The 13,072-nt window shown below is 39.4% G+C and overlaps 1 protein-coding gene across 1 annotated transcript in view; it reads right to left on the bottom strand.

Moving 5' to 3' along the window:
- Window positions 1–252: 252 nt before the first annotated feature.
- NKAIN3 (sodium/potassium transporting ATPase interacting 3) overlaps window positions 253–13,072 on the bottom strand; it is a 347,179-nt gene continuing 334,359 nt past the window's right edge. The window contains exon 5 of the mRNA XM_074146537.1: window positions 253–324. Coding sequence (XP_074002638.1) covers window positions 253–324 — 72 coding nt within the window. The remainder of the gene's footprint in view (window positions 325–13,072) is intronic.

Here is a 13,072-nt window from a genome sequence, read left to right on the forward strand (position 1 = left end):
ATCGCACTCTTTTCAGCAACATGAGCAGCTCATGCAAGTGGTTCACAGCTCCTTATGTACAAGTTTAGTAAGTACAATTCTGATACCTAAATAAGGTGGTAGTACCTAAATAAGGATGTGTTTGAGCAAAACTGGTTGTGCACATGAATGCCAGATTCTGCTATTTTTCAAACTTTGTTCTTCATCTTGGGAGTTAATGTAAGACTAAGTCTCACCCCAGGTTCTGTGGCTCCAGACATGGAGAGGTGTGTATCAGTACTTACAGCTGTCCTCTTCCTCCATGAAAATACTGATCACGTAACAGGCGTACACAAATCCAATCAGCTGCATGAAAGAGGAGGGAAAGCAATCGTTAGAACACATTGAACATTTATTAAGCTTTTCGTACAATGCTATATAAATACAGGTATCACAGCTATATTCCATTTCCTGAATTCAGATGTAAATGTCATGCAAGTGGTCACAAACAGCTAAATTAAAGAGACTTTCTCTCTTTTGTTCGTATTGTATTACATTTTTAAATAATTTCCTAGCCCCACTGAGATCAGTGCTGATGAACACTACTATTGAGTAATACTGATGGAAAACACTTGGACCTTGATGTTCAGCTATTACTTACATTCCTTTGCTTGTTTGGTAGCTCTGTTCTCACATGAACATGGCCCCCCTAAGCACCTAATTATGTATTAAAAATGTGAAATATTTATTGACTGGTACAGGATTAAGTCATAGTAAAGTTTGTATGGAATCCACAAGAGATATTTTTTTGTGTTGCATAAACTGTCCTGGTGAAGAAATGCTTGGCAAAAGCTTAATTTGATATGTGAAAATGGTAAAGCTGGGTTATGATTCATCAGCATCAGGAAACACGTTATCAGAAGAGCCTATTGGTAAATCACATTAATTATGCCAGAAATGAGCAGACTCATTTCCCCAAAAGACGACACCAGCAATTTCATGCCATTATTTTAACAGCATCTCCCACAAAAACATCCTCCTCAACCCAGATCTCTGTCACTTGTGCCACTGAGAGGAAAGGATTAAGATCCTTAGGATCAGGGAACGGAAACTCCTCTCATTTGCTTTCCATATAGACAAAACGTTTTCTTATGACCGCCACCAAAGAAGAAGAAAATCCCACTGGGCAAGGAAACCTATTAAACTGCTCTGCCCAGACATGTCCATGCTTGAGAAAATATTGTTTGTGCAGCTGTACAAAATTCACGCTATCTGAAAGCCTTGAAAAGACTGTTCATGAGAGATTTCTAAAATAACCCAGAGATTAGTTTTAAGAAAACTCCTTTTTCTCTGGTCCATTCAAAAAATCTAATTAAAATAGTTCATCTAAGGGTGTCACGGATCAACCGTCTGAAAAAGAGGTAATTTAATAGTATCTAGACAGGTATAAGCTCCTTCAGAGGCACAGAAATCATTCCAACCTGCTTTCTGGTTGGACTGCATGAGGAGCTTTACAAGCAGCTCCAAGAGCCTCTCTGCAGACAAAAGCTTGTCCACACAAGGGAATTCAGGGAAGTTAAGATGAATTAACTAAAGCTGTGAAATCAATGCACATAAGATAAAGTACATTAAATCCCTGTGTGGCCTTTCCCATTCAGAAATAAAGTGGCCTTAGTTCACTGTAGCTTAATCCTCCTCCAAGGGATTAATCTTCCCCATGGAGACTTAAGCTACCGTACACTAAAGCTGAGTTACTTGTGAATGGGAGCTGTCTTGGCACTGCCACGCAGTCCTGTTGGAGCTTCCTCTCCGGGGCATTCACCTCTGGTGTTTCGGGAAAGTGAGTTTAATCCAACTTTCCTCTCGCTCTGAGAAGGCTGCAGTACCGGCAGCTTCCTTGGCTTTTTTTTTTTGGTCCGGTTTCCTGAGGTGGTGTTGCCACAGCCTCTATCAGGCGGATGCCGCTTTGTTGAACTGATGCTTGGAGCCATCTAAGTGCAAACCAGCTCCTGAGAAGGCACTTGATGAAGATAGAATCATTCAGGTTGGAAAAGACCCTTGGGATCGAATCCAACCATCTACCCCGCTCTAAAAAGTTCTCCCCTACACCATATCCCCCAACACCACATCTAAACGGCTCTTAAACACATCCAGGGATGGTGACTCAACCACCTCCCTGGGCAGCCTATTCCAGTGTCTGACCACTCTTTCTGTGAAGAATTTCTTCCTAATGTCCAGTCTAAACCTACCCTGTTGCAGCTTGAAGCCATTCCCTCTTGTTCTATGGCTAATTACCTGTGAGAAGCGACCAGCACCAACCTCTCTACAATGTCCTTTCAAGTAGTTATAGAGAGTGATGAGGTCTCACCTCAGCCTCCTCTTCCTCATACTAAACAGTCCCAGCTCCTTCAATCGCTCTTCATAAGATTTATTCTCCAGGCCCTTCACCAGTTTCGTTGCCCTCCTCTGCACTTGCTCCAGCACCTTGATATCTCTCTTGTACTGGACACAATACTCAAGGTGTGGCCTCATCAGTGCTGAGTACAGGGGGACAATCACCTCCCTGATGGCTAGGGAGGCTAGGATCATGCTAGGATCACGTCCCTAATGGCTAGGATGGCTAGGATCACGCTGTGCCTGTGCTATCATGCCCTGCTGTGCCCGGTGTCATGGTGGCTGCAGCTGGAGGGGACTCAGAGCCACGGTGGGGCTGGTCAGCTCAAAGCGAGCCCACATTTGCCTGCTGTAGACTGTGAGGGTGGATAAGAGGAGTCTAGCCTCCAGCTATTAATGAAAATGAGATCTTGTGGTTCTGCAGCCCCGCACCTCCAGGACCATCACTGGCTTACAGAATGCTTGAGATATTAAGTGCATTTTTTCCCTAAACTTCACAGTTTAGAGCACCTTTCAGGCACGACAACTGAAGCAGTATGATATAAAGGCTTCCAAGGGATCAAAAACCCAATCGTACTTGAGATATATTGCTTTTGCTACCTAGAGGTTACATATAGATGAAATAATTACTGCATTAAGTACCACACAACTACCAGAAAAGAGGCGGCTTTTCATGAGGGAATGTCACCTCTTTATTTACAGTATTTTCTGTCCACCATTCCTGTTGTGCGATTTGACTGTGTAAGTCACTTGGTTTTGTTTCTTTTTCCTAAGCATGACTGGAACATTTGAAGAGTAAAACTGCTGCATAAATAATGAAGATGATACAAATGAATTGTAGTAGAACTTGTGGGTTAAATGTTTGTGAAGGAAGATCAAATATTTACAATTATTTACCATTTTCCAACCACGTATTTCTTTCTTTTTTCTTCTTTAGTATTCTGTACTAAATTAACTTTACTTTTATAAATGCAATTCCTTCTTTATATATGCATGTGTACTCCATATCCACACATATTATATAAGATATCTATCCATGAGGGCTTCCAGCAAATTTCTCACACGTCTAAGATGTTGGACAGGTGGATAAAGCCCAGAAAGAGACTTCCACTCTAATGTGTAATAAACCACCTGACACAAAGAAGAATGCACGAGGGAAAAATACTCTAAGAGACCTTCCCTCCAAAAAAATTAGGATTGTTTTTTATAGTCCTAACAGCTTACATATTGGTCTTTCAGTACATCTTCTTAAAGTAAATCTTTTACGTCTCTCTTCAGTGTTTGAAACACACTTTGTCTAATCTATGACCTTCTTGCAAAATCAGCAGCCTCTCCCTCCTTCTCAGCATTTCTTGATATTTCTCAGCATTAGTGGATAAATATTCCTCAGTCAGATAGAAATCACTGCCACCTGTTGTGTTTATGGCATATACTTATTTTAAATATACCATTTCCCCCTAGTCTGTTTAGTTATTAATACCAGCAGAAATAAAAAAATACATGCACCCTCTCTCATTTTCATGGTGTTTTTGGGGAAAAAGAAAGATCAGGTCTCTAAACACGCCAGGAGGTATCATAACCCACCATATTCCAAGAATACCTTTCTGTAATTAAATGGCAGAATGCACATTTCTTAAAGAATAAAGCAACAGAAGAAAAGAGCCCTTTAGCATCAATTGTCAGGTATTGCTGTTCAGAGGTGGACAGCAATGTTTGATTTGTAACTAACAAGCTGGTAATTATAGTTGGCTAACTGTTATCTATAGTACAATTAACATAACGTGATAAAGTGGGAATATAGACTTCTGCAGGTGAGACCTGTTTCCAGATCCCTAAACAGAGTTACAGCTACCACAGTGTGAATATTTTTATAAATGAATTAATTAAAATCTCTTCTTTTGCTTTATTGATGGACACACTAATAAAATATTTATTACAACAAATTACTTTTGCTATCTTGATTAACCCAGCTGCTGTTTAATTAATAACGTTATGCTCGTGTGAGCCCATCTAGCCATCATGTTAATTGCCAATTTGCAGTGAGCTGACTGATGTGTACTGTCCAGTTTCTCGGTATTGGAAACATTGGCTATTGGCCTGGCACCAAATGATAGACTTAAATGTGTGTTCTCTGATAACTAAAGAAACTGTGATGCAAACGAGCTGGAAGATACTTAGTTTTCTCATCCTGGGTTTCAGTAATTGTTCAAAGGGACCAATGAAGTGGTTGGAACAGGATGTCCAAAGCATCAAAGGTCACTAGCACTGGAAAGTATAAATGGGAACCTCTGGCTTGATCTAGAGAGCAATTTAGATGCCAAAGTGGGCTTGTCTTGACAATGTTGAGTTTCAAGGCATGGAAACCTGGGATGCCTGCACTCTACAGGGGACTTGCCTGCAGAGCCTAACTTAGTAAACTGTCTCAGAAGACACTTGTCAGTGCTATTCTGCAGACAATCAAGTGGGAAACTTTGGGAAGAGACTATTGTCCCCTGATTTCATCCAACTACACAGTGGTCAGAGTACACATCTTCTCTAGAGAGAATAAGCAATACATAAAATACTCAGATATTTAATGGAATCACAGAATGGCTTGGGTTGGAAGGGACCTTTAAAGACCATCTTGTCCAAGCCCCCTGCCATGGATAAGGACATCTTTCATTAGATCAGGTTACTCAAAACTCCATCCAAAATGGCCTTGAATACTTTGAGGGATGGGTCATCTGCAACTGCTCTGTGCAGCCTGTTCCAGTATCCCACCACCCTCATCATAAAAAATTTCTTCTTTATGTCCAATCTAAATATACCCACTTTCAGTTTTAAATTGTTGCCTCTTGTCCTCTCACTACAGAAGATGGTAAAAAACTTCTCTCCTTCTCTCTTATAAGCCCCCTTTATATATCGAAAGACCACAATAAGGTCTACCTGGAGTTAAATAACCCCAGTTCTTTCAGTTCTCTGGTAATTCTCATGGCCCTCTTCTGCACCTGTTCAAACATATCCCTATCTTTCTTGTGCTGAGGTCCCCAGAGCTGGATGGACTCTAGATGGAGTCTCACAAGAGAAGGGCAGAATCACCTCCCTTGACCTGATGGCCACGCTTCTTGTGACGCAGACCAGGATATGGTTGGCTTTCTGGGCTGCGAGTGCACATTTCCGACTCGTGCAGTTTTTCATCCACCAGGATCCCCAGGTCCTTCTCCACAGTGTTGCTCTCAATTCATTCCTCCCCCAGGACCTTGCACTTGACATTGTTGAACTTCATGAGGTTCTCACAGGCCCACTCCTCGAGCCTGCCAAGGTTCCTCTGGGTAGCATCTGTTCCCTCAAGTATATCAATTGCACCACTCAGCTTGGTGTCATCAGCAAACTTGCTGAGGGTGCACTCCATCCCACTCTGTCATTAATGGAGATATGAAATAGCATTGGTCCCAGTATGGACCCCTGGGGGACACCACTTTTTACTGTTTTCCATTTGGATTTTAAGCCATAACTCTTTGGATGCAGCCATCCAGTATTTTAAGAACCACCAGTATTTTTGTAACAACCCCCTTATTTCTACAATGACCAGCTGTTAAATATTGCTCACATTCTCCAAATCATAGCGATGAACAGGCTCAGGGTGGGGGGAAACAATTGCCACCTACACTAAGCTGGCAGAGACTTCAGTGTGCATTGCACAAAAGGATTTCTTCTTAGTAGAACACTGGTACATTTATATGATGCTATTATCAAGTCTTTTGATGTATAATTTATTTTCTGCTGATAGCCTTAGGTAGAAATGAAGTAGTCGTCTCTGTTATTTTTCTCTTGTGCAGTATAGTCTCTAGAGGACCTAAATGCTTTACTCTAACTAAAATCTCTAGGCTTAAGCTATGGACAGCTGCATGAAATATAAATGCCTAGTTTAATAGAAGTAAAATTAGATTATGTAATTGTCCATCATTAAACTGTAAGAAACTATGAAAACATGTAAGAAATTAAAAAACTAATCATCTGAGCAAATATATGCTGTGCCATGTAATTGCTTTAATAAATTAATATTGCTAGAGTATATCCTATTAAAAAGAAGAACCAAACTGAGTATAAAATGTATATTTACTTGCAAATTAATGTATTTTAATAGTTACCACTTAATGTGGATTAACCTTTCCTTAGGAAAATAAGGACAAATGCAAAATAAAATTAGAAGTGATTATTTAAATCAAGTCTATTGTCTGCAGACTGAAATATTTTTGATTAAAATTGATGATTTAGATAATTTTGATTTAAACCTCTCTGCTTGGCTTTGTCATCAGCTGTGGCCTTTAAATACACTCTCACTGTATGTGATTACTTTCTTATCTATCTGCTTCGCATACTACAGTTCCATGGGTTCAAAAGAGATATGAGTATATATACCGGGTATTTAAGATAACATGAGGCAGTGCCCTAGGCTATCAGGTTAATCTTCAAGATCAGGTGTACAATAGGACACTTATCACTGTTAAGTTACCGTCCAGAGTTTTGCAGACATCTTATTATAACAACATAGGACCATCCAAGTAATCTAAATAAACGTTCAGTAGTCCTGGCTCCTGGAGAATGTATACGAAATTATAGGCAAAACAAATCTGAAAGATTCATCAAATCAAAAAAGTAAGACAACCGTGCTTCATGTCCTTCCTACCCAGTCCACCCAGATTGTCATCTCACTGAGTATGGCTTTTTCTTGACTTGTTTTTTGCTGATGACAGCTGAAGAACTTTATTTCCCAGCTATCTCTTTGGTAATTCAGAAGTGCAACTTGGTGAACACAACTCCTGTTTTCTGCAACATGTTTCACTATTACCCAATTTCCCACAAAGATTGAGGGAGTATGAAAGGAGAAGGAACTTTTAAAATTTAATGTTTATGTATAAAAAGTGTGTAGGATACAAAGCTTGGCAAAATGTCTTTAAATTTAACTTATAAAATGGAAACTGTGTAGCGAGAGTGAATTTACTGAGTAAGAAGATAAAAATGCATTAAATTACAAAACATCCTGACTATTACTATCTCCTGACTAGTATTTTCAGGACAGCTAACAAAATCTGAGGAAAAGGTGAAACATGAGCAGTTCATCTTCTTAGCAACCTACCTGCCACTATAATTTTTAATACTCTGCAAAGGGGACTGTAAAGCCTTTTTCTTCCATTAAAGACTAGAAAAGCATTAAATCAGAATGGGAGATACATAAGAGAAACAGGATATTATCCCAGGATCTGTGTGTATGCAGGAACCGGCAATATAGAAATATGACTAAGATTATCAGACGCAAAGAAATTATAACTCCACATATTTCACGACGATGACAAAGGAACCAGGATCAAGAGTAAGACTAGTATAATCATAATAACCATTCAATTCACTGTAACCGCATGATTATATAATATATACTATTGTATATAGTTATCCAGTTATATGACTGTATATAACTGTGCACTATAACTGCTTGATTATATATATTTGATTAGAAAGACATTGTAATACTATATAATTATAGGCAATTTAAAAACTGAATGCAATTTTTTGAATTAAAGAAGAGAGTGTCTCAAAGGTATATTCTCATTTTCTAGAACTAAATGATGACGTGCACAACATTTTACAGTGGTAGCAATAGGAGCCTCAACCTTAAAGTACTTACAAATCTAAAACCATAAAAGCAGACAAACAACTGGGAAAACGTGCAGAAAAAATAGCAGGACACGGTAGCAGCAATGTGTGAAGTACACTACTTTGTTCAAGCATTATTTTTTTTTCCCTTTCCTTCATCTTCCTAAAATCTATTGGATTTGGCTTCAATAAAATTCAGGCTTTAGGGGCATTGTCTACCAATTTCATCAGGAAGACCCAGAGCCGGTCTGGTCCGACTGAGCTGATTACAGCTGTAGTGGAGAGATCCCAAAGGCTACAACTCTGATAGGCCTTAAAATGTTTAAGGGCTCTAAAAATGGGTGGCAGGAGTTTACAGGTACTTGTGCTTTATATCGATCGAGGAGAAACTAGTAAGCAGAGATACAAAAATAAATGTCTATTCTTAAAGTACATAGAGGTTGCTGTTGGCTAATACTGCAGGAGATAATTCCTCTTGAATGCCATCTACCTAGCATTGGGAGGGGGGAGCAGCGTGCTGGAAAAGACTATACCCATTAGCTACCATGCTTTTTGAAGTCCTACCCTGCATCTGTTCTTCACAAATTCTGGTCTCCACAATGTCCCTTTGTCCTTAAATTAAAAATTGTGTTTGACAGTCTGTTTTTCGCAGGCCAAGATCAGAACCATTGCTACCTGCACTTGGTCTGGGAATTTAATCCTCCAAGAGCACAGGCACATAACTACCCCTATCACCCACTTTCCCAAAAGGACTTTACCAATTAAGAGGGAGGAATGCTGTGTTATATTGGCAAGTCCCAGCTTGGTTAGGGTTGAGAAAAACAGGTGAGAACATTGAGTGTTCTCTTTGCCTTTCTCCCTCTCACAAGTGTTTAGCTCAGTTACAGCTTATTCTCCCTGCTTTGTTCTTGTCGCAGGACCTCTAGGAAAAATATTGTCTGTTCTGAGAACAGAAAGTTGGAGGATTTGGAACAAACTCTTTAATCCAGACTCCTGTATAATTCTGTAGGTCACAGAATTTCATCTAGGTACTCTGGTAGCCCAAAGATAACATTGTCAGAGCATCCCCCACAGACTAGGTAGGGGGTACTTGTGCTCCAGGTGAGTTATGTCCATATAGAAGGAATTTGGAACCTTTGTCCTTTACTCACACAAGAGAAAGAAATAAGCACCAAGAATTAACCCTATTTATTTGGTTGTCTATCATGTGATAGACATCTAAGTTGTACATTTTGAATAAAATGAGATTTTCAATACGTAATAACATCAACCACAATATTTAAACATGACTGGCTAGAATAGTGTGTTTTATCTTGCAACATATTAGTTGCTTGTTAATGATTTAAATGAATACAGTGAAAGTCAAACATTGACAAACCTTGAATATTTAAAGAATAAGACAGTGGAAAAGGAAGGGAATGAGGGTGGTAAGATGGAAGAGGGAGAGAAGGGAGATCTACAGCTAAAGATACTCTAACAAAATCACCAGAAAAGAGATGAGTAAACAAGCAAGAGTTTCTCTAGATCTAGTTTTCCTCTAACGTGCAAAGAATATAAAAGTTGTCCTAAGAATGGGGTCAAGATTCTCATATTTAGTTTAATGACTAATTAGCTTGTCAGCTAAATAACAGCTAGTGAGAAAACCACTTACATCGAATTTTACACTAAGCAGACAGAAAGATGGCCTGCCTTCATTTCTGTAAACCTGCATTTGTGTTATTTGTTCTTATATTTTTTAAATAACTACTTTTATTTGCTTTTACCTTAACTTTTCAGTGTTAAATATAATTTAAGAGCTACTTGCAGATGGCACGATATTTCACATCTTTTGATAAAGCAAGGAAATTCAGGTTTGATTGTGTCTTGTAACCCAAAGTGTTTCTTCAAGGTATCCATCAGGTAATGACTTCACCTCCACTAGGTTGCACGTGTCACTTTGGAAGCTGGTAATGAAATCAGAAGAAAGAATGAAAGAAATATCTGCCAGTGACTACAGCCAGTGTAAATCTCTTTGGCATCTGACAACGTACTTGGGCAGGTTTCTGAATCCTAGGGAACCAATTATGCCTGTAGGAGGTTCCAAAGTAGCTCTTTTCAGAACGGCAGCATATTGCAAATCTTGGCCATTTTTTATGCTAATACTCCTTTTAAAATTCTTCCACTGCTTATACTGCAATTACAAAAGACGTCCTTTGTTGATAGAATGCCAAAAGATATTTTTTCCCTCCTTATTAGATCAGAAGGCCCATAATGACAGTATTATTTCCACTTACTTGTGGCAATAGGCACAGAGAATGCATTTTAACTCCAACAATGCATTGCAAACTGTAAGAATTACTTATTTTCTTCTGCATCATTTCTTTCCCTTCATACACCACGTGAATAACACGTGCATGAAACTATTATATCACCGTGAGGAAAGACAGACAAAGTGTGGCACAGAAATAATGAAAACTAGTTCAAGATTTCAGTGGGGTGACAGTGAGTGTAAGAACAGAATTACTACAGCCTGATCCCCACTATTCTTTAACCTCCTTTATAGATACTTCGTAAATGCCCAGATAATAATAGCTAAGATTGAAGACATACATGATTATTCTAGCTCCTGTTAATCCACAAACATGGCTTGAAAATTGTGTGAAAAATGATGCAAAGCTTTCACTAACAACAATTATGCCAGAGGAAACCTCAGGGAAAAATAGAACAACAAAAGTCAACCTGCAGATAAAACCTAAGCCATCATATTAACTCATGTTAGGAAATGTTATATGATCTAATGAACTGCAAAGTAAGATTTAATCTCTACCCATACCAGGATGCTCACATTAGCCCTCAGTGGAACCCTCAGAGAGGATTTTCAGGAGTGGTAGACACAGAAATGCAACTCAGAAGTAAGCTCCAAAGCCTGAAAGACACGCACCAGCTTAAACATGGCACTAATTAAATCAAAGGGAAGAAAAAGGTTTCGGTAATAACCAAGAGCTGGTTAAAATTCACATGAGTGTAGAGATTCATATAAGGCAGCATTGATGAGCACAGATTGTCTGAAAATTTTTCTTATAATCTAGTCTGCAGGGGGAGCTGGAAAAACAGCGTAGAATCATAGAATGGTTTGAGTTGGAAGGGACCTTAAAGATCATCAAGTTCCAACCCCCCTGCCATGGGGGGGGTCCCACCAGACCAGGTTGCTCAAAGCCCTATCCAGCCTGGCCTTGAAGTATACAATATTTCTCTCTGTGGGTCTCAATTTCAAATTATTTTTGGATATTGCATAGTTCAATTTTCATTTTCTATTAATATTTTGTTGAATACAGACAAGGAAAATCATAAAAAAATAACAATGTTGATATTTTTGCTTGGGTGTATAAATATATACTAGAAATTCTTAAAATCTTATCTTCCTTAGAGGACCGCAGATGATGTCTGCCTATTCTTGGCAAAGAAAGTTTACTTCCATCCTTAGGAAGGTAAAAAAAGACAGGTTGTGCAAACAGATAATGGCTTTTTGATTCTTGAAAATGAAAAATTAAACAAATCACTTCTACGTCCACCAGACTGATGTTGTTTTGCCTTTTTGTGTGTGTTTGTTGAAATACTACAGTGATGAACAATAGTACATCACAGATAGCAGAGGTGAAGATAGGATCCTTCCTCTTGATCATCAATTTGTTTTTCCTGATCAGTTTCCATCTAACAGGACATTTAGCAGATGATCTACCATGTGTGCTTTCATCTGTGTATGAATCTGCCGTATTCAATCCACTGAACAAATGACTCGATTTTGAGTCGCAGTTGAGCTGGTTTTGCTCTTTAGAAGAAACAATACTATAATCAGGAACGTGGCTGGATTTATGTGTTTGGCAGGTAACACAGCAGCCTCTTCACTCAGCTGTAACACCAAAACTGTGCAACACAAAGAATTCTACAATGGCAATCCAGGTCATTTTGAAAAATTCTTGTTTGATAGTTGGTTTTCTTTTATGGATATCCTTCCCACTGTAATTCTTCTTACTATGGCTAACATTGTTTAACTCCTTCAAGCTGCTACCTGAAAGTGCAGATGAAAGTTCATAAAGACACACACACACACGTGTGTCCTTCTAATGCTTTGTGGAGTGGTCTGCTGTGATATGTGAGAAACAAGACTACCATAAAAGCACCAATGTTATCAGTTTGCTCAGGTATTCCCAGTTAAACTGTGTGCTAAAAGGCTTTTGTGCTGGATTCCCACTGGGCAGAAAAGCTATCAAGAATTGCAATGAAGCTTCACGTTCTATCAATGCCTAATGAATTTCAGAAGCCGCTTCTCCAGTCATATCTGACCCAGTGTGATCTCTTATGCCACATCTCCCTGGCACAGTTTATTTGCTTGCAATATATGGTCCCCCGTGTGTACATTGTGGCTTTGTATCCTATTCACTTCTGTTTCTTACTAATGGCTTTCACTTGACACTGCATCCCACTGCTCCCTTTACCTTCACCTGGGTCTGATTCTACAGCCCAAAGCCCAGGGTGCACCCAAAATCGATATTTCTTTCCCAAGGAGGAAAAGCTCAGCCTGTAATCGGGCAGTGTGCAAATACACCAGCTACTCCGAGCCATTCTAGATAGGACTTTGTCTCCCACTGTCAGCACAAAACCAGCAGAAGCATCCCTACATGGCTGGAGAGAGTGCCCCCCTGTGCTGGGTGTACGGGTGGTAGCAAAGGTACTGCCCCAGAGCCAACACCCAGGATGTTTTAGCAAACAGGAGGCAGATTTGGCCCTAACTCCTACCTTGAGGCTACTCCTACAAAGAAATGCAAATGAAGCAAGAGAGGCTGCAGCTGGTAAAAGCAATTGCAAAAGAAGACAAAGCAGAATTTACTTCAGAGAGAATATGTCTTGACCGGAGAGAGATATTAACCGGAAGGGTGTCTTTGATGTCCTTGACACTGGGTCACCCAGACTGAGCTCTTGGCTACAGCACATAGAGTTTCTTTCCAGAAAACAAGCTCAGATTTAAAGAAATCTAGGATAGGTCGTGGTGGTTATTCTGGTCTTGTCCTGATGTGACCACAGCATCTGAAATAGACAGCCTGAAGGA

Source organism: Numenius arquata, chromosome 4 (assembly GCF_964106895.1).
Source record: "Numenius arquata chromosome 4, bNumArq3.hap1.1, whole genome shotgun sequence".
Lineage (NCBI taxonomy): Eukaryota > Metazoa > Chordata > Aves > Charadriiformes > Scolopacidae > Numenius > Numenius arquata.